The sequence below is a fragment of the Camelus ferus genome, chromosome 4 (assembly GCF_009834535.1).
Source record: "Camelus ferus isolate YT-003-E chromosome 4, BCGSAC_Cfer_1.0, whole genome shotgun sequence".
NCBI lineage: Eukaryota > Metazoa > Chordata > Mammalia > Artiodactyla > Camelidae > Camelus > Camelus ferus.
This window is the reverse complement of record NC_045699.1, coordinates 74,704,378-74,724,852: the sequence shown is the minus strand read 5'-3', so window position 1 is coordinate 74,724,852 and position 20,475 is coordinate 74,704,378. Positions and strand designations below refer to the sequence as shown.

The 20,475-nt window shown below is 66.8% G+C and overlaps 3 protein-coding genes across 6 annotated transcripts; all 3 read right to left on the bottom strand.

The window, feature by feature from the left end:
- Positions 1-867: 867 nt before the first annotated feature.
- MAMDC4 (MAM domain containing 4) lies at positions 868-9,552 on the bottom strand. Its single transcript, XM_032478914.1, has 28 exons — positions 8,257-9,552; positions 8,009-8,182; positions 7,802-7,927; positions 7,514-7,644; positions 7,346-7,430; positions 7,064-7,189; positions 6,723-6,860; positions 6,541-6,629; positions 6,279-6,452; positions 5,945-6,029; positions 5,690-5,869; positions 5,441-5,569; positions 5,157-5,288; positions 4,941-5,065; positions 4,747-4,858; positions 4,481-4,597; positions 4,218-4,352; positions 3,940-4,076; positions 3,645-3,867; positions 3,422-3,556; positions 3,165-3,283; positions 2,991-3,081; positions 2,677-2,823; positions 2,362-2,496; positions 2,148-2,275; positions 1,942-2,050; positions 1,208-1,383; positions 868-1,060 (listed from the first exon to the last, which is right to left on the bottom strand). Exons 1-28 carry the CDS (start codon positions 8,711-8,713, stop codon positions 1,019-1,021), a joined length of 3,957 nt encoding a protein of 1,318 aa, XP_032334805.1. The 5' UTR covers positions 8,714-9,552; the 3' UTR covers positions 868-1,018.
- Positions 9,553-10,473: 921 nt separating this feature from the next.
- On the bottom strand, positions 10,474-11,946 carry PHPT1 (phosphohistidine phosphatase 1). Its single transcript, XM_032478941.1, has 3 exons — positions 11,730-11,946; positions 11,297-11,421; positions 10,474-10,739 (listed from the first exon to the last, which is right to left on the bottom strand). The coding sequence occupies exons 1-3, from the start codon at positions 11,887-11,889 to the stop codon at positions 10,647-10,649; spliced, it is 378 nt and encodes a 125-aa protein (XP_032334832.1). The 5' UTR covers positions 11,890-11,946; the 3' UTR covers positions 10,474-10,646.
- A 572-nt stretch (positions 11,947-12,518) lies between these two features.
- Positions 12,519-20,470, bottom strand: AJM1 (apical junction component 1 homolog). Of its 4 annotated transcripts, none has more exons than XM_032478915.1 (3): positions 19,048-20,470; positions 17,285-17,445; positions 12,519-17,209 (listed from the first exon to the last, which is right to left on the bottom strand). In XM_032478915.1, exon 3 carries the CDS (start codon positions 17,155-17,157, stop codon positions 14,230-14,232), a length of 2,928 nt encoding a protein of 975 aa, XP_032334806.1. In that variant the 5' UTR covers positions 17,158-17,209; positions 17,285-17,445; positions 19,048-20,470; the 3' UTR covers positions 12,519-14,229. The 4 variants fall into 4 exon arrangements, with proteins under 4 accessions (XP_032334806.1, XP_032334808.1, XP_032334809.1 ...); XM_032478917.1 differs by having other exon boundaries at positions 17,285-17,442; XM_032478918.1 differs by having other exon boundaries at positions 17,285-17,368.
- Positions 20,471-20,475: the final 5 nt, after the last annotated feature.

Here is a 20,475-nt window from a genome sequence, read left to right as displayed (position 1 = left end):
TGGGCTGGAGGGGGCACTAGGCCATGGGCCGCCACTCTCCCCCAGGACAGCCATTCCCCATAGGGCCTTCCAGACCCAGGTGGGGTGTGTCAAACTCTGGCACGGAAGATCAGAGCCTGGGACCTTCTTTGGGTTAGAAAGACTCGGGACTCCATTTTATTAGAGGCTGGTGTGTGGGTGGGGACCTTGAGACACGTCTAGGGGGTCACCTTTGTCCTCAGGCCCTGGGAAGCCAGGAGGGCAGGAACCTCAGCTTTGCCTACCAGTGACCTGCTCAGGGGCATCATGGGGACACTTAGTGACCTCTGCTTTGAGACCGATTCTGGGGACAGCTTAAACCCTTACTGTGAGATGCTGGACACGGGGATCTTGATGATGGAAGGGTGAACATGGGAACCTCTGGGGCTCTGGACAGGGGAACCCTTACTATGGGACAGTGGACACATCAGGGCATCTCCCCACCTTGGACTTGTTCATCAGCCCATCGCCTGCACCCGTGGGGGTTTCCCTCTGTCCTAAATCAGATGCAGAATCGCCTAGTGAGGCAGGGGCTCTGATGGGCCCTGGATCAGATTCCCACAAGGTTGGGCTGAGGCTTGCCTGGCCTGGGGCAGTGGCTTCTCAGGGTCCCACTGCATCGGCCTCCTAGTGTCTGTAGCCCCTGGCCCTGTGTCATGTGGCCTGTTTCCTGTCAACTAAGTCACTGAGACACGCAGGAGGCGCCCCCATGCGCATCCTCTGGGGCAGGTTGGGTTGAGTCTGAGGATCCCCCCTTCCTGCAGATGGGCAGAGTAGGACACACAAACCTCGACCCTGCTGGCCAGCAGGGCATCCCCTCGTGGGCCAGGGCGTTTATTGTTGGGGTAAGGACCAAACCCAGGCCTGTGGGGGCAGTCTGTGGAGGGTGATGGACACAGGGGTCAGCGTGTCCTGGGGGAGGGGCAAGTGTTGGTCCTGGGGCCAGGGTCCTGGGGAGGTGAGGAACACAGGTGAGGAGCTGGGGTCTTCTCTGGGTGATCTACTGGTCATTGGTGACCGATGCTGGCAGGGTGACGTGGTCCTAGAAGGAGGGAGAGGAACTTCATGACTGCTGGTGGGAGCGGCCCTGCACATGGGCCGGCCCTGGTTGGGTGGGTGGGCCAGGAGGGGTCCCATTCACTGCCCAGCCATCAAGCCAAGTGCAGGGCTCAGCGGACTCAGCTCCTACCGCACTGAAGAGAATGTTGTCGAAGCCCGGGGCCTCGGCCTCCGCCTTGCGCCTGGAGAGGCAGTGCCCCTTCCACAGCCAGCGCCGTCCCACGAGTCCAAGCAGCAGCAGGAGCATGAGGAGCAAGACGGTGCCGCCGACCACGGCTGGCACTGATGTGGCCACTGCCATGTCCCCTGCGGGCCGCAGGGCATGTGACCCGGAATTCGAGCCCTCCCTGTCAGCCCCACAGCCAAGGGCAAGCACAGCCGTCCCCATAGTCTCCGAGGGCTTCAGGTTCACCCGCTAGAGGGGGTGCCGCTCATGCCGACAGATGGCTCCCGGCTGTAACTGGGCCCCGGCCAGCAGGCGGCTGCCGTCTGCAGACCTGGGGGATCATAGCCCCAGGCTAACGCCCTCTTCCTCACGAGGCGGCAGCCACCAGCGAGCGCTCTGTGAAGAGGCTGGCTGTGGTCTCTGGCCTGCCCGGGCACCGCCTCCAGGGCCCGGCCCCACTCTGGGAGCGGGAGCGCGGAGTGAAGAGGCCAGGGAGGGGGCACCGCTAGCTGATGTGGCTCCTCAGGGACCAGGGACGAGGGACCGCCCAGCCCTGGGGTAGGGCACAGCAGCTGAGGGAGGGGACACTGCAAGGTCCTGGTCTCCTGGGCCAAGAGCAGGGCTGCCAGCGGCCACGACCCTCCAGGCCAGAGGAGGCCAGACCCAGAGCGGGGCCGGCCAGCCTGCACGGTGCTTACCCTGGCTGGGTGCAGGCAGCTGGCAGCGCTGCCCTGCCAGAAACTCGACGTCGTCCAGGGCAATGGGCCCCCGGGCTGGCTGGCCACCCAGGGTGGCTTCAAACACAATCTGACCAGGAGGGAGGAGGGGCTGTGTGGGCCTGCGGAGGAGGATGGCCCCGCCCGGGCCCGCCGCAAGCACCTGGCTCTGGGCAGTCTGGCCTCACCTGGAACTCCTCGGCACTGGCCACCTCCACCTGGCCTTCCAGCCACTGGTGCCGCTGGCGCCCACCAGTGCCCCACACGGCCAGCTGACCCCGGGCGCTACTCAGCAGGACCCGCAGCTCGCCTTTGTCTGAGAGTGGGGCCAGGTTGCATCAGGCCCCTGACCTGGCCTGGCCCCAGCCCTCCCACTGCCCAGGCACTGCTGGCCCGACTCACAGAAGTGCTCAGGGAAGCCCATGTGGTACCAGAAGCGGAGGCAGGAGGCCTGAGTGGCGGGCAGTGGCTGGCTGCGCAGCCAGGCTGCTCGGCCCCCAGGGCCCAGCACGCTGGTTTCAAAGAGAGCAAAGTGGCCTAGGAACAAGAGAGGGCAAGGGTAGCGTGCCCAGCTGACCAGATGGAGCCGGCCCTTAGACCTTCAGCCTCTGATCCTGTTGGGATCGGGGCCGGGCTGGCCTGGCTGGCCCAGGTTAGGGTGGGATGTGTGCCTCTGGGTGTGTGTGGTTCCGGGGTCCCTTCCCAACTCAGACCCACCTGCCTCTGTGCCCAGGGTATGGTCCACGGCGGGCTGGGGGTAGCGGGAGGGTGTGGCCCCACTGCTCCAGTCCCAGCTGTACCCACCCAGGCCGGGCCGGGGCAGATGACTCCAGCCACACAGACCAGCCTCGAAGTCGCAGGAAGCTGCAGGGGACCTGGGCAGTAAGGACTGTTGCCCCACTTCCCTCCGTCCCTGGGGCACCACCACTGCTGGGGTAGAGGTCAGACCAGGCGGCTGGGGGTTGGCATGGAACTGGTGCTACCCAGAAGCCAAGCAGGTCACAGGGCCAGGCCACCCACGGGGCGCCCACCTGGCCGAGGGCAGGGCCCGTCCTGAAGGAGCAGGTCGTCCAGCGCGATGTAGGCATGCTCCACGCCGGCGGCCACGGCCTCAAACACCACCTGGGCAGGCACAGGGCAGGGCTGGCTCACACTTGGTCTGGACTGGACAGCCCTGGGGTGAGGAAGACCCCCACCACTCTCACCCTCCAGGCCTGCTCGGCCCGCACATCCACGCTGCCCAGACGCCAGGCAAACCCTCCATGACTGCTGATGTGGAGCACCTGACTCCTTCCAGCTGCGTCCACGTAGACCTGTAGGGTGCCTGGCACCCGAGCAGCCAGACCAGGTCAGAGGTGGTGGGGGAGACTGGCCGCTCAGGGCCCTGCCTTGTGGGCTCCCAAGTGGCCTTGGCACAGGGACCTGTGGGGACCCTGTGGCCCTGCTCCCAGTAGCCCCTTACCTGGGTTACTGAGGCTCAGGTGGTACCAGAAGGTCAGGCAGGCTGGCCGGGCCAGGGGTCTGTGCTCCTCTGAGGTCAGGGAGGCCATGCGGCCACGGGGCAGTGCCTGCGGGCTCATGTCCACCACCATGTAGTGTCCCTGGGGGGGTGCCAGGGTCAGCCGGCCATCCCTGCCCCTCCTCCCACCCCTCTGCCCACCTCCTCACCACCCCACCCCTGCCAGCACCCTGAGGTGTCTCTGTGGTGTGGTCAACACGGGGGCCACAGGCGGTAGGGCCCGTGGCATTGGTCTGGCGAATCCAGAGGCCCCAGCCCCCCGTGGAGAAGCCACAGGCCGAGTCCTCGAAGGAGCAGTGCCTGGGGGCCCAGCAGGGCCCAGGCCGCACAGCCACGTCGTCCAGTGCCATGGTGCCGTGGTACCCGTCCCGGAGGCCCTCGAACAGCAGCTGGGTGGGGGTGGAGGGGGTCAGCCAGCTGGGGCCTCGGCCTGTCCACCCCCGCCTGGCACCGGGCCTCACTTGGTATTTGATGCCGGAATCCTGCAGGTGGTGGAGGGTGACCCAGGCCTCGTGCCAGCGGTTGCCGTGGGTGCCGGACCGTGACCACAGGTGCAATTCTGCCTCCCCTTCTCGCCTCATCGCCAGGCGCAGTGTCCCTAGAGGGAAGGGTGTTTGGAGGGGACCAGACCCCAACTCCTGGTTGCTTCTCACCCCTCCAGAGCTCCTGAGCAGTCAAGAGGCAGAACTCGGGACCCCCACGGGCCTCCACCGAGGCCCCGCCCAGCTCAGGCTCTCACCGATCTGGGGCCCGTAGAGGTGGTACCAGAAAGAAACACACTCCTGGGTGGCTGCAGGCACCTGGGGCTGGGTGAGGAGGTGGGCAGCGGGGCCCTGGGCTGGAGGGTCTATGGGGTCTAGGAGCATGAAGTACCCTGCAGAAGGGACGTGGGAGGAGCTGCAGAGAGGCTTGGCCCAGTGTGAGTGAGCCCTCTGCGCCTGAGTCTGGGGGTGCCCTCTGAGTTGGGAGAGCTGTCCCCCAAGTCTGGGTACCCCATCTTACCTTGGCCTGTGGTGTGGTCGTACCTAGGGCCACAGCTCTCAACCCGGCGCCAGTGGGCGTCGGTGAAGTGGCCTGTGTACCAGGCGCACGTGTCCCGTTCAAAGTTACAGGAGACCTCTGGGGGTGGGGCAGCAGGGTCAGCATGCCCCGCCCCACCTCCGGGCCCCTCCTGATTCCCGAGAGGGTGGGAGAGACTTGCTCCTGGAGTGGGGGCTCTGAGGCGGGATCCCTCAAAAGGGAGGGGGACTGGGCGCAGAGGGAATGACCTGTGTCTTTCTCGGTGGCCGCCGTGGGACTGCAGCCTGTCAAGGTCACGTCGTCCACTGCGGCGCCCTGCTGGCCAGGGCTGTCCAAGTCCACCAGCCCTACAAACTCCAGCTTCGTGGAGGGGCACAAGGGATCGGGGCTGTTATGTCAGGACTGCCTCTGTGTGCCCCCCCACCCAGGCTGCCCTCCTCACCCTGAAGGGCCGGCGACGAGCCCCAAGCAGGACCTTGTCCACCTTCCAGCCGCCGGTGCCGCTGCCCGGGGCCTGCCACACCAGCTCGCGGCTGCTGCCCTCCACCACGACCAGCTCCAGGAAGCCTGGTGAGGGGTCACTGTGGGTGGGCCGCCCGCCCTCACCCGCCCTCACCCGCCCCAGGGCTAGGCAGAGGGCCAGGAGAGACAGCGGTACCTTGGGGGTGACTCTGAAAATAGTAAGCCAAGTGGAGTTCACAGCGGGGGCCGGAGGGGCCCAGGGTGGGTGTGAGGACCCGTGCCTCCGCTCCCAGCTGCCCCCAGGCCATCTGCAAGGACAGGAAGTGTCCTGGGGAAGACAGAGCCGCTCAGGGCTGATTCCTTCTGGGGACCCCCAACTCAGAGAACTTCCCTAGTGAGGAGTCAGAATGGGGGACCCCCCTGGGGGTGCAGTTCAAAGGCAGGCTCCGGGCTGCCTGGGGCAGGAGACTTGGGCCTCACCAGCAGTAGCCCTGGCGGCACCGGTGCCAGGGACCCTGCTCTCCTGGGCCGGGAGACGTGCCCACTGCAGCCGCCCCACGCTGGCGTCCTCCCAGCCCCCGGCCATGGGGGACTCGAAGTCCGTGGTGCCTGCAACACAGCAGCCGTTGGTGCTAACAGGCTTGGGCCCCCGCCCCGCTGGCAGCGGGGAGGGTCTGGAGGAAGGGAGGTCAGGGCTTCCCCTGTCCCCACGCCAGTTCCGCCCCTTACCACAGTCCTGCTCGTCCTCGCCCCCAAGGCATTGCTGCTGGAAGTCACACAGCTGCTCTGGGGGGACACACAGGTCCCCACAAAAGAGATATCCTGGCTCGCAGAAATTCCAGAGCTGCAGGCTGGACGGCTGGGGCCAGGGACCTGGGGCCCAGAGCCCAGGAGGTGGGCCAGACACCTCTGTGGGGGCAGAACAGGGGTTGGAGGGGCTTGGGGGTACTTCTCCTGAGGACAGAGGGCAGTCAAAAGGCTCACCTGGGACTGGTTTGCAGCCGGCCGACAGGATGAGGTCGTCCAGGCCTATGACACCCCCCAGGCCCGTCTGCCCGGCCAGGAGGATCTGAGGGCAGAGGCGGCTCATGGGTGCCCCAGCTCCCCTCTATCATCCCGAGGTCTGCTCCCTCGAGCCCTCTCCCTGCGGCTTGCTTATCTCTGGATGCCCCCTGCCATCCCCACCCCAGCCCTCGACCTGCTCACACACACACAAGCCTGTCTTCCTGCTTGGACTCCCTGGGCCCCCTTCCCCTGCTCCCCGAGGGGGCCCCGGGCCTTCCCACCTCTCCCCCAATACCGCCCCCGCCAGCCTCACCCGAAAGGGGTGCTCGCTCTGGATGTCAACGCGGTCTCGGACCCAGGCGGCCCCCAGCTCCCCGTGGTGCCTGCGCAGCAGGACGGGGGCCTGGGGGGCGCCGGGGCTCTGAGTCTGCAGGAACACCTGGAGGCAGCCGGCCTTGGATCCATGCAGATAGTAATAGAAGACGAGCTGGGAGGGGCGCAAGTAGAGTTAGGGGAGATTCTCCAGGGCCTGGGCAGTCAGGATGGGCGGCCCTGCTTCCCCTGACCCGTCTCACTGAGCAGTTGTCGGGGGCAGAAGCTTTGAACTCAGGGCTGGAGAGAACGGCGGGGGCACTGGGCTCAGCCACGGAGACCAGGAAGGAGCCTAAGGAGAAAGCGGGCATGGGCCGGGTTGGCCAGGTGGGTGCTGTGGCCAGTTGTGGCCAGGGTGGCAGCTGGCGTCCCTGGGGGGCCTCACCCTGAGCACTGTTCCGGCTGTGGTCGCGGTGCGGCCAGGTGGGGCACTGGGAGCCGCCTGTGCTGTGGTTCCGGGCCCAGCCCTCCAAGTGGTTCCACAGGCCTAGGCCGGTCTCAAAATCGGTGGCCGTGTGATTGCCTAGTGGGGGGCGGGGCTCAGGCCGAAGATCAGGGCCTCCTCCCCGGGCCCCACCTTCCCCAGGTCTGTGCTGATGGCCCCCCAGTGCTATGGCCCCGGCTCCAGGTGGACACCAGCTACCTCACCCCCGAGAAGGACCGTGCCAAGGGACAACCCCACTCCGGTGTTCTCTGAATGACCACAGCCCGCCAGCCCCGGCTCACTGCAGATGGCTGTGTCCTCATCGGAATGGTCCCCGCAGTTGTCCTCCCCATCGCACAGCTGGTGGGGCTCCACACAGGCCTTGTTCTGGCAATGGTAGTGCCCCAGGGGGCAGCGTGCCTCAGGGGCTAGGAGAAGGGAGGGGTAACTGTCACTGGGGAGCGAGGCCGGGGTGGCGCAGCCAGGGGAGGGGGTCAAGATCAAACGAGCAAGGAGTGAGCAGCTGAGGGACTCCTGCTAACCCACTGCCCCCCAGGTACGGGCCCACGGCAAAGGGGCCTTACTGGGCAGCCCACAGCGCCAGAAGGCCACGTCGTCCAAGGCCACAGTGCCCCTGTGTGTGGCATTTCGAGTGGCAGAGAAGGTGACCTGAAGAGTGAGGTCCTTGGGATGTAAGTCAGAGCTCAGATGCTCCCCGCTGCCCCCGCCACCCAGACCATCCCCCATCTCACCCTGAAGTCACCCAGGATGCGGCCAGTGGCCACCACCAGCTCCTGCCAGCCTGGAACCCAGGGCCCTGAGCTCTGCCACAGGGTCAGCGTCTCGGTGCTGTGGGTCAGCTCCAGCCTCAGCTCAGCCACATCTGCGTGGGGGGTGGGGGGCGGTCCTGGGGCAGCTTAGGCCCCTGGTGCCTCCCCCTGCTCGTCCTGGGGGTGCCCTCCTGTCTCTGTAGCAGCTCCCCTTCCTCTTCTCGCCCCTCCCCTCAGGACACCCCAGGTCTCAAGGTCCTGGGCGCGCACCTCCAGCAGCTGTGTGGTACCAGAGCCTCAGCTCACAGGTGGGGGCTGCCTGGTGCAGGACCGGGGAGCGCAGGGATGCAGTGGAAGCCTCTTTCCCGCGGTGTGTGCCGACAGCCATGTACCAGCCTGGCCAGGCCAAGAGATCAGAGGACAGGGCAGGAAGCAAAGAGAGGCGGGGGTGGCACAGAGACCCGCCCGGGGCCTCACCCAGGTCAGTGCCGAGAGTGTGGTCTGCGAGCGGCCCCGGCCCCTCCAGCGCGGCCCCTGCCCTGTCACGGAGCCAGCTGTAGCCCGAGGTGCTGATGTCCCTCCAGCCACAGGAATCCTGCTCAAAGTTGCAGGCGAAGGGGGCGTCCAGGGTGGGCAAGGCCCCGTAGTACCCTGGGAGGGCAGGAGGTCAGGCGGGGTGCCTGTGAGGGCTGGCCCCACCTGCTCCCCGCCCGGCCCTGGCTCACCGCACTGGGCCTCGTCCGGGCAGCCCCTGCAGTCACACACGAAGTTGCACACAGCCTCCCGGGGGGGCCTGCAGTGGTTGGGGACCCACGCCCAGCCTGGGGACCCTGCTGCCAACAGAGAGGCAACCAGGTGGCCTGGGGCACAGTGACCCCAAATCCCAGTTTGCTCTGGATGGTTCCATGGCCCAGAAACCCCAGGCTCAGGCATATCAGGACATTGGTCACCTTCCTTTGGGGTCCAGGCCAGGAGGTCATGCAGGAAGGGGGCTGGGACCCAGAGAGAGCTGCCACTTGAGGGTCCCTGACAGGGCCAAGCTGAGGGCATCTGGCCCTGGAAAGGCTGCCTGCGTGTCAGGGTAAAGGTATACAGGCTCACGAGGGACCTGGGGAAGGGAACTGGGGCCCAGCCAGGAAGCGGAGGGGCTGTCGGCAGGGTGCCCCTGGCAAGCGGCCGCATCAGCGGGCAGCCCAGGCCCCCTCAGGCTCCATCCTGGTCAAGAGTGGCAGACGAGGGTCTGCTTTCAGGGCCCTCTCAGCGTGGAGCCTGGGTGGAAGTCGAGGCCAGCGAGAGCAGAACTTTTGCCCCTTCCCCAGCGGGGCAATCTCTAGGACTCCGAGGGCGCGCTGTGCGTCCCCTGAGGCAGGTCATCCAGGGCCTGCACCCTCCGCCCCTAACAGGCCCGCTACTGGAGCCCCCAAACATTCCTGTTTCAGGAGCCAGGCCCCACAACTCACCCAGGAGCAGGACCAGGGCGGGCAGGAGATGGCTGGGCAGAGGCATGGTCAGGCCCGAGAGCCAGGCCGAGAGGCAGTGTGGATGCCGGCCAGCCTCGCAGGGACTTCGCCTGGTTATGGGCCAGAGGCCCCACAGGCCGACTGCTCTAACTGGAGAGCGAGGCTCAGCCCCTTTCTGTCCCTGCGGCCCCTGGCCCGGCCCCACCCTGTGCCCACGAGGGTGAACATCCAGCTGTAAACGCCTCCAGAGGGGGCCCCGGCCCAGGTAGGCTCCCACCTGCCTGGCTCCTTTAGGTCAAAGGTCAGGTCCTGGACATCGTGCTCACGGCTGCACAGCTCTGGTGGAGAGGCCCCACTTGAGGCAGCACCGAGTGGCACAGGTGTCCCGACACCTCCTGGGAGTTCAACTCAGCTCTGCCCAGGCTGCCAGGAGGAACGCAGCTCATGCAAACCCCACACCTGGCCCCTGAGGTCCCTGCTTGGGGAGGGGGCGGCCCTAGCAACCAGGGACATCCTCCTCCTCTGTAACTCACACAGTCTTGCTCACTCGCAAGTGATGACTGTTTATTCATCAGCAAGTGTCCTGAGCAGCGAGGGCCAGGCACTGCCAGGCACAGTGTCCAGAGAAGCCCAGGGGCTCTGGGCCTTGTGGCACAGACCCCAGAGGGTTTAGAGCCAGGCTCTGTCCACAGTTTACCACCGTGTGGCCAAGTGAGCTCATCTCACCTGAGCCTCGGTTTCTTCATCTGTAAAATGTGGTCACAAGAGTGCCTGTCTGGAGAGGCCACTACAAAGCCCCTGGGAGCTCACAGGAGGCTGGCACAATGTGATCGCAGCCTCAGCAAGGGGACCAAAGCTCATGGTGAGCCACAGGGACAGCCGTGCCTGTCCCTGCCCTCCCCGCATGCCACCTCTACTCCTCACAGCCAGGAAAAGGGGAACGGGGTCCTGGGAGTTCCAGCTCCAAGTCTGCAGTCCTGCCTGTTCATTCTGAGCGGGAGCCTGTGACTCCAGGGTAGGGGCCACGGGACCTGATCTGGGAATCCAGAGGTCGTGCACCACTTCACTTGTGACCTCAGTGGGCAGACCACACGTGGATGCTGACATGAGGCAGCCAGGACGGTGGTGCTGGTGCCTGCGCTCCCCACACATTGGGATGGGCCCCCGCCTTGCCGCCCCAAGGGACTCGGCCCTAGCTCCTTGCGTAAGGGCTCATCAGGCCTCCTCCCAGATGTCCTTGGGGAGAGCAGGTGCATGGAACAGCAATCAGGCCATAAACGGGGGCAGCAACCCAGGGGCCCCTTATCAGACCCCAAAGGGCTGAGTGTGCACTGCTCCTCCCTGGGCCCAGAGGTGGAGCCAGGTAAGGAGCAGCCAGGAGTGACCTGTGCCCCCAAGGCTGCTTCTGGCTCTCAGCTACCCACCTACTCTCGTCAGGAGTTCAGAGCTAACCTAGGAACAGAAAAACCAAGACACACACCATCTGGGGACCAGCAGAGGTGACAATGCTTTTAATGTTCCCTGGAGAGGTAATCCCGGGCACCAAGGCCTAGCCAGGGTGGCAAAATGCCAGGGGCTGCAGTCCAGCTCCTTGGGAGGGGCCTCGAGGGCAGAGTTCTGAGAGGATCCTGGAGGCGGCAGGCCTCCGGTGGGCCTCAATAGCCGTCGTCGGCCCAGGTGACGTTGTAGTCGGGGTACCTGGCTTTGATCTTCTCAGTGGAGATGGAGTGCTGGGCGCGGCCATAACCCTGAGGGAGAAGGTGGCTCTTACAGCCCCATCCTGGCTCTGGGTACCCAGTCCGCAGGGACACCAGGAGCCAGCTCGGGAGGGGGCTGTGATCCCCCCAACCACCCCAGGGAGCTCTCTTGGGGAAACCAAGAACAGATCTTGAGGGAGAGCCCTTTAGCCCGAGGTACAGACCACTCTAGGGGCCGAGAAAGGCCATGTGAGTGCCCATGTATCTGCTGGTGGCTTGGGGAAGGGAGAGGGTGCGGCCTCTGAGTTTCACCCCAACACTGACTGCCTCACGGAACTGGAGGAAGACAGCTCAACCAGGCCTTCTGGGGCGGGAACAGCACACAGCCTGCCATGGCTGGGAGGGGGCCAGGCAGTGGCCTCCCTTCCACCACACGTGTTCCCCGTGGCACGCCACATAGGAAATGGGGGAGCTACAGGCCCTGGATGGAGGGTTCTGCAGCTGAGAAGCGCCAGAGAACACCGAGCACCCCGGGTCAGGCAGCTCAGAGGGCCAGGTCTCCAGACCAGGACTGGGCCCCTCGGCCCACCCGGGGGCTGCGGGCTCACCATGGAGTAGCCGTACACGTGGATCTTCTTGTCCTGGCTCTGGTGGGAGATGCGCCCGCCCCCCAGGCACTCGCAGTCGTAGCCCTTCTTCTGCATCTCGCCTGATACCTTGTCGTAGATGTCGGCTGAGATAGGGAGGGCGGCTCAGCACGCGCCGATGCTGAGGAGGTCTGGAGCCCGGCTCTGAGCAGCTCCCTCCCCAAGGAAGGAGCCCCTCTGGGACGGGAGGAAAGGGAGGAGGGGGTGCGCCAGGGAAGGGGGGCTGGGCCTAGGAGGGAGGGGTCGGGCCACAGCAGCCCCTCGCCTCCAGGACTCCGCCTCGCCGCGGCCAGCACGGGATGAGACGGGGTACAGGATCACCTCCCGTCACGCCCCTCAGCCCCGCCCACAGACGCAGGAGACCCCGCCCCCTGGCCCTCAGCCTCGCCCTCACCGTGGTACTCAGCCCACTTGTAGCCGCGCACGATCTCTTTGCTCTCCCCGGCCGGGGCCCCGGAGGGCGACACTGCGTGGACTCGAATCAGGACGTACTTGAAGACGCCGTCCGAATCGATGTCCACGTCGGGGATCTGGGCGAGGCCCGTCGCCGCCATATTCCCGGAGGGCGCCCGCCCCTGAGGCCTGTGGCCCTTCCCATCGCGACCCCGGGGTGCACGTCAGCGTGGAGGGCGGAGCCTCGAAGCTCGTAACCAATCCCGTAGGGACATGCTGCCCGGGCCCAGCGCCTCAGCCAATCGTGCCGCCAACGCGCAGCACAGACTGGCCAATCGCAACCCAGCTCTTTGCAGCCCAGCACCTTGCCGGCCCTATTTAAAGGAGAACGTGGCAGCAGGAGTAGGTGATGGTTCAATGCAACCGAGTTAAAGTTCTTTCCCAGTGGGGTCGGGAGCGGATGACAGGCCCCTTTGGAGGGGGCTCGGCGGCCCGTGACGCCCGAGGGAACGCGCGCCGGCCCTGGTTCCCTCTACCGTAACCGAAGGCCTCCCTTCCCATACCCCTCACGCTGTCCCATGGCCTCCCTCCCGGGCCCCCGCGCTGTGTCCGAGTGCCTCGCTCTCCCCCGCACCCCCATGCTGTCCTATGACTTTCCTCCCTCCCCCTTCCCCCATTGTGTCCGAAGATCTCCCCTGTCTCTCCCCCATTATTACATGGTCTCCCCCGTTTCCGAAGCACTGCATCCTGCATCCCACCCACTCTGCACAATGAACGAGGCAGCATTGGCTACATTCGAGTTCTATTTTCCTTGGTTCGAAAGCGCTCGCCCTCTGGAAATAATCCCGGTCCAGGATCCTTCCTGGACCGCCGGCCCTCAGGCGTGGGGAGGAAGGCCGAGGCCCAGGGGCGAGGGGGCGCAGCGGCCAAATTTGGGAGGCCGCGAAGGCGGGTGGGGCAAGCGGGGCACGTTGGCCTGTGCAAATGCGCGGAGCCGAGGCAGGCGCGCGGGCGTGTTGGGGAAGGCATGAGGGGAGATGGGCACGGGTGCACAGTCGGGGGCGAGGACCGGGAAAGGAGGCAGGGGATTGGGGGGACGTCCGCAATTAAATTTAATTGATGCCCCACTTGGCCCCGATGGAGGTTTGTGGGCTACAGGAGGGCCCTGGCGGGCGCCTGGCCTCACCCCCTCTGCAGGTCACTAACCATATTTGGAGCGCACCCCGGGGGAGGGCGGGATACGAGGGACACCGGAACTTGCGCTCCAGGGAACCAGAACTGGGCTGCAAGCCTCGCGTGTCCAGCCCTCACCACGGAGCGCGGCCAGATCGCGCGGGCGCGAGCACGGGGGTGTTTGTGCAATCATGCCCCCATCTCTCCGGATGGACCACCGCCCTGGCGGACTAGCTCGCTCCCTCACCTATTCCCATCTACGCTTCCTCCTCCCGGTTCCAAACTGGGAACGCCCCTCCTCTTCTGTCCTCTGTACTCCAGAGAATAGGGGCTCTCCTGGACGGCTTCCTCAGCCCCTCCCGCTCATCCATCCTTCACCTGCTTCCTGTCTCCCTGTGAGGTTACGGCCTGCGCTGCCGTTTGCTCGCCCAACCAGGTCTCAGCACTGGCCGGCGCCCCTACACATAACCTGTGCTTCCCCCGCCCAGGAACCCCTTCCTTCTGGCGGCGTGTCTTGTGCCTTGGCTGAAGACCCTCCCATGCCGAGTACCCCTTCACTGCCTCTAGCCCCAAACCCTGCAGCAGGAAGGGTAGCGCCGTCAATGTGCGTGCTCAAGGTCTGGCACAGCGGGGGCCGGGAGAAACAAACCGCGCAGTTACACGCCGGCCCGGCCCACCAGGCTGGAGCATACTCGTGACGCGGACACACGGAGCCCAATCAGGGTGTCCTCTAGAGAGGAAAGGCCTCTGAGCAGGACGCATTCCAGACCACGGGAGGCGGGTGGGAGGGTGAGTTTAAAGGGACGGGATTAGGCTTTGGTCAACACGGGCTCCTGGACCAGGGCGAGCCAGGGTTGGGAAGGTTCCAGGGAGGCCCTGCAGATGGACAGGGGACGGACGAACCGGATGTGTGCGGTGGGGTCTGCAGTAGTGACCCTTCTGCGTGAAGGGGCGGAGCGGTCCTCAGACCCACCCCACCTCCCAGCGGGAAGCACCAAGCGGCCGAGGACCGGCCTCTGGGGAGGCCCGAGGGCGAGCTTGGGGAGAAAGGAGCTGGGCGAGGCTTGGAGGGGTGCGGAATAATAGGCGAGGGCGGGGAGGGAAAGGCGGGGCCTGTGGAGAACGCAAAGGGGCGGGACATGGGCGGAGCTTGCGGAAAGCTGGGCGGGGCCTGGGGGACTCAAGGCGTGGCAGGGGCAGGGTTCGGGATGGACTGGGTGGGGTTAGGTGGGTGGGCCCTAGGTGGACTGGGCGGGGCTCAGGTGGACTGGATGGGGTTCAGGGTGGGCTCTGGGTGGACTGGGCAGGGCCAGGACGCGCCCCCGGGTTCACATGATGTCATCCAACAGGTTGGCACTGGCCACCCAGTCAAGCGCGCGCGGCTCGGAGGCAGCCATGATCATGCACATGAAGGGGCGGCCGGTGCGACGGTCAGTGGGGTAGATGGTGGTGGGCGTGAAGCGCCGGTTGGCTTCGACGAATTCGCAGAGCTGCTCATAGACGCGCGGGAACTCGTGGCGCAGGAAGACGCCGCGCAGCCGCAGCTCGCGCTGGATGTGGATGAAGGCTACCTCTCGTGCTCGCCGGCCCGCCTCGCCGTCCTGGTCCAGGCCTGCCGTGCCGGGCGGCGGCGTCAAGATCAACGTCTCCATGTCGGGCTCGCGGCCCCGTGCTGGAGGCGGCCGCGCTGGGCTGCCGGCCGCCAGCGCCACTTTGGCGAACTTGCGTACCGTGGGTCCGGGACTGCGCGGGGCGGGCGCGGGCCGGGCAGGGGCGCCGGGTGGCGCAGCTCCAGGTCCCACGGCCACCGACACGCTAAGCAGGAAGCACTCGGCCGGCTCGTAGAGGCGCCCGGCGGCCGCCAGCTCGCGCGCATAGCTGCCCAGTGGCGCTGCGTGCGTGGCCAGCTCGCGCAGCGATAGGTAGGTGGGTGACAGAAGCAGCCCCTCGAGGCCGAAGCGCAGGAAATTGTCTGCAGAGCCAGGGCTCGGGAAGCCCAGGAAGAGCACGCCGCGGCCCCGCGACAAGAAGCCAACACGCGCGATGCGCGAGAAGGCGCGGTGCACTGGGCCGCTGTCGCGGCAGAACTGCAGCACGTGGCGGCACACGCTGCCCACGCGTCCGTACACGCAGCGCGCCTTGTGCGCGTCCCAGTCCTCGCGTCGGCACAGGCGCGAGCAGTAGTACGTGTAGCAGCTGTGGCAGGACTTGAAGTAGAGGCAGGCGTTGAACATGGTCTCGGTGCGCCCGCATCGCGCGTTGGAGCACGTCATCAGGTCGTCCTCGTCGGCGCTGGGCTCCGGGGACGCGTCGGCCGCCTGCCCCAGGCCCGCGGGCTCCTCAGTGCTGCCGGCCGACGCAGGTGGGGAGCGTGGCGCCAGTACAGGGACCCCAGGGCCCGAGGGCCGCGAGTCTAGCAGGCGGTGCAGCTGTCGGCCCAGGCCGTCAGCCGCGGGCTCGGGTGCTTGGCCGGCCGGGGGCCGCGAGTCGATAACCAGGTCAGTGATGAGCTCGTCCAGCTGTTCGAGGCTGCGCTGGCGGCCAGAGGTGGGGCCGTCGGGGGCGGCGGGCGGAGGCTGCCGCGGGCGGCTCCCGGGCAGCTCCCAGCTCCTGGCAGTCGGACGTTCGGCTGCGCGTAGGTCGTTGTCGGTGATGGTGATCTCCGGCGTGACGTACCAGTTTCGGCCCTGGCCCTCGCCTATTCGGCCCTTCTCCGACAGCGACGTCTCGGACAGCGACAGCGCTGCGTAGCGTCTGGGCGAGGTGGACAGGTTCACGACGACGGGCGGGCGCCGGCCTTCGGGTGATGCACCCCGCGGCTCCCGTGCCTCGCGCGCCAGCAGGTTCTCGTAGCTGCGGCCGCGGCCCAGGGGGTCTTCGCGGCGCGGCCCGGGCGCCAGGATGTTGTCCCAGGAGCGCGAGTAGTGGCGGCTGTCGGTGGCCAGCCGGGGTGGGCTGGTGCCGGGGCCGCCGTGCCACGAGGCGAGCAACGGGCCGGGGTCTAGGGGAGGCGCCACCTGCAGGGTGCGGTAAGGCCGCGGGCCCCGGTCGCCCCAGGCGGGGCTGCCGCGCGGGTGTGGGTAAGTTCTCGCCAGAGCGTCTCGATTACGGTACCGCCCGAAGTCCTCTGTGTAAAAGGGGCGGGCGGTGGAGTGGGCCCGGGTCTCCTCCGGGGCATAGCGGGGGCCGCAGGGTGGGCCGTAGGCTCGGGGGGCCTCCCCGTAGTAGGAACGGGAGGGTGGTTCCTGGACCGGGAAGGTGCGAACGTCCCCCGCATAGTAGCCGCCCCCGCGTCTTGGACTGGGTCCTGGCGGCTCTTCGGACAGAAAGGGCCTGGGGTAGTAGCTGTCGAAAGAAGGTCCAGGGCTGGCCACGAAGCCACCAGGGTGGCCCTCGGGTTCCTCTGTGTAGAAGAATTGGGTGGGGCCCGGCGGGGTGGTGAAGGGCAGACTCCGGCGCTCCGAATAGTCCCGGGGCCCAGGAAGGGGCCCGTCGCAGTACAGCGCCCGGGGGTCGGCGCAGTAAGAGTCACTGGGAGTCGGGGTGCGAGACAGCGCCACGTGGCGAGGCCCGGGCACGGTGAGGCCGTGGAGCTGCGGCGCGGCGCGGGGCCAGGGCGCGGTCTCGGCGGGCGCGCAGGGCCGCGAGCCCCGGGCAGCGTGCTGAAGCACCGCGTCGTCGGGCTTGACGTCTAGGCGGCAGCGGACGTGGGGGGCGGGCCCTGCGGGTGGCTCGGCCGGCGCGCAGCGGTTGGTGGCGGCGCAGAGGGGCGCCATGCGGCCGGGGCCGCCCCGCTGCGGCTGCAGCTTGATGGGGTGCAGCTCGTTGGCGAGTGCGCGCAGCGCGGGGTACGCGGGCTCCCGGTGGGGTGACGCCTCTGCTCGTGGTGCCCGCTGCGCCTCCCGGCCTCGGCGCGGCAGCACGGGCGGCGAGGCAGGCGCGGGCGCCAAGCCCGGCGGCGCGCGGGGTGCGCTTTTGGAGCGGGCGCGGCGCCGGGGTTCGCTGTCGCGGGACCGGGCTCGTGGTGCGGCAGGCTCCGGGGGTGGCGGCTCTGGGCGGGCCTCCATGGCCGCCCCGTCCAGCGCCTCCAGGAAATCGAAACTGCGGCAATGGCGCTTGTTGAAAGGCACGGGCGCAGCAGGCCGAGCCATGGAACGCTCACATGGCGGGCGCCGCGACACGGGCCCTGGGGCCGCCACCTTGATGTCCTGGTACACGGTAGACACCAGCAGGTCCGGCGGGTCCGTGCGGGTCATCTTTAAAGAGGTCTCCAGGCTGCAGCTCACTCAGCCTTTTGGGGCTTTCGCCCTGGGGGGAGACGCGGGTCAGGGCAGCCCCTCTGCAGCCCAGGCCCTGCTAACCCCCAGCGCTGGCCAGGCTTACCTGGGGCACAGTGGGCAGGGCAGCCCTGGTGCCGGGCCCTGGCCGAGGCCTCAGGCGCTTGTTCCATGCTGGCGTCAGAAGCACCTGCAGGAGGAACCCAGCTGTCCAGCCACTCAGATCCTGCCCCCGTATCCAGACCATCCTTTCTGGGCCAGTTTCTGCTGGGATGAGGCAGGTCAGCCAGAAAGGGGATGTCACTGCAGTGGTTCCCAAGCTCCTGCACCCACTAGTGACCACTGGGCAGGTGTAGGTAGACCTCTTTCTGGGAGGAAGAGTGGGAGTGTGGTCCTAGGACCACCACTGTGGTGCCCACAGCTGGAATGACTGCTCATTTGGGACCTTTACAGATTTCTTTATAGGTGTTGGCTCCATAAAGCCTGTAGGTGACCGAAGCCCCCTCCTGGCACTCAGTGCAGAGCGAGCCCTCCCTCCAATGGTGCAGTCTGAGGGCAGCCCCAGGCTCTACCCTTATCAGCTCTGCTCAGTCACCCGAGCCTCCCCTCTACCTGCTGACCAGGCTGGTCATGGAATCCTTTCCCACACTGTGTCAAGCCCCAGTACTGAGGCCCCAGGGGGCCCTGAGGTGGCCCCATCAGGTCCAGACATGGCATCTAAGCTCACAGACTTGCCTGCCCCACTCTCAGCTCTCCATGTGGCCCAGGCCAGAATGCATCCAAAGATCATACCTGGGCCCTCATGCCCCCCTTTCATTTGCAGAAACATTCTCTGACTTATCTTGGGGTGGTTGAAATCCACCAAGGTCTTTGGGGCTATCATGAGAAACCCCAAGGAGAGACCCTCTCAGCTTTGCAGCCGGTGCACTACAGCTGGAAACCAGAACCCGGCTGTAGGACCACGTGGGGGTGTGTGAGCCGGAGCTCAAGGCTGCCCCTGGTTCCCTGAGCAGTGCACCAGGCCAGGAGTCTGCCAGCAGGGGAAGCAGGGCAGTGGGCGGGTAAAGCCCCCGCAGCCCACCCCTGATTCCCAGGAAGGCCCTCCCCACAGAAGCTCGGGAAGGCTCCATGGAAACCTGAGGTTCCACGCCCCCGCCTGCGGGCTGGGCTCGGATCCGCCCCTCCCAGCCAGGCTCACATTCAGACTTGGACCACCAGCTTCTCTGTGATGCCAGGAGCCTGGAGAGGCTGGGGAGGGGGGCTCAGTCAGTGGAAGCAGGGTCCCCTGCCCCTCCCACCGTCGGGGGGAGCATGCTCCAGGGTGAGATGGGGAAAGCGGAGAGCTGGACCCTCAGCTGGCAGGACCTCTGGTCTGGATGATCCTCTGTGTCCCAGGTGTGCAAGGGGCTTCCTGCTGGCAGGGCTGCCCTGCCCAGTCAGGGCCACCCTGGCCCAGTGTCTGTCCCCATCCCAGTTCCCAGCCTATCCCCTCAACTATTCCTGGTTCCCAGGACCATCACCCTCCCACCCACTTCCATCCTAAGCTCAAAGCCAGGCCGGAATTGGGGGCTGGATGACAGGGCTTGAGGCTCCGCCCCAGGGAGGTGACAGCCCGGCCTTGATGCTGCTGCAGTGAGGAGCTAGACTGGGCGACACCCCTTCCCGTGGGGATGGGATGGGAAGGTCCACCCCCGCCGGGGTCCTGGGCCTAATGAGCCCCGCGGGTGGCCTTCCCTGCCGCGCAGGCCGTCCCTGGCTCCGGGAGAGCCCGGGTGCAGACCTGCCCGCGTCCTCTCGGGGCAGCACCCGCATCCCTGCGGGTGCCCCACCCGCGAAGGATGCGATGGGCAACTGCCCCGGACCCCTTACCTGGGCGGTGCTCCCCACCGCGCCCGGTGGGCTGCTCAGGCCGGCGCGCGCTCCGCCGTCCCCCACTTCGCCGCGTCCCCGGCACCGGCAGAAGCTTCGAGGCAGCGGCGCGAGGCCGCCGGGCCGCTCGGTGCTGCCCCCGATGGCGGCCGGCAGGACTGCACTTAAAGGGGCCGCGCCGTGGGCCTGACCCGTGTGGCCCGCTGGCGGCAGGTTCGGGCTGTGCTGCGCGCTGGGTGACAGGCTCTTTTCACGCACAAGGTGCAGGCCTAGGTGTAACTAGGGGGACCTGTGTCCAGGGAGCACCCGACCTGTCCTACCAGCCCCCACCTCCAAGACACCTGCTCCAGGGCAGCTGGCGGCCTGGCCAGCCTTGGAGGAGGACCAAACCCCGACTCGCGTTGCGGGAACGCTCCCGGAATTCACGCCTGGGCTCAGCCCAGGCAGGAGCAGATGGGCCGCTTCCCGCCCTGCTGGCCTCTGTGCTTCAGTGTTGGAAGTGCCAAACACTCCCCAGGTAACGGGCCAGACGGGCCCGGCCTGCATGCCAGCAGCCACCTGTCCCCAGGATGCTCAGCTTCTCGCGAGCAAGGGCACACTTCTGCGCTCCCTGCATCCAACGTCCGGCCGGTCTGCACGTGGCTCACTCAAACTGCATAGCAACTCCCTTCCTCCAGTCCCCTCCCAAACAAGGTGCTGAGCCAGAAGACACTAGCTGGGCAGGGAGGCTCCAAAGGGCGAGACCAGAGCACGGGAGGCCCATTAGATGAGCGGCCTGGTAAGTTCATTTCCGGTCGGTCTGGTCGCCACACCGGGGGGGGGGGGGGGGGGGGGGGGGGACAAGGATAGTCGACTTCACAGGCTGTGGACTAAAGGGAGTGCCCTAGGTATCAGTGTGGTGCCTGACCCCTAGCACCTGCCCACTGACTGCCACCCTGCTGCCCCCAGTGTGGGCTCTCTAGGCACAGGAATTAGGGAAGGGGAGGCTTCCGGGACGTGGGGGTGGAGGCCTGGCCACCAGCCCATCTCTCGGCCCTGCTGGAAGTCAGCCTGCCCTGGGGGGGTAGTTCTCACAGCACCTATGGATGGGGGGGTGGGGTAGGGCCCTGCTGGCAGCTGGGGGGGGGGGTGCCTGCTGGACTGGGTGTCAGGTAGGAGCAGAGAGGTGGCTGGGACAGGGTAGGCCCTGCCAGAGGCCAGCAGAGCAGGGTCGCCCACCTGGCCTCAGAGGGCTGGGCCAGGCTGGATGGCATATGGCATGTGAGGGGACTGGACTGCTTAAGGCCTCCTACCCGCGAGGATAGTCACCCCTCAGAGAAGAGGGTTCTGTGGCCCCAAGGCAGGGAGCTCAAGGGCCTTCCTGGCTACCCACGTGCCTGGGGCTAGGGGCAGCGGACCTCCCACGCAGGCGGGGCCCCAGCAGCAGGG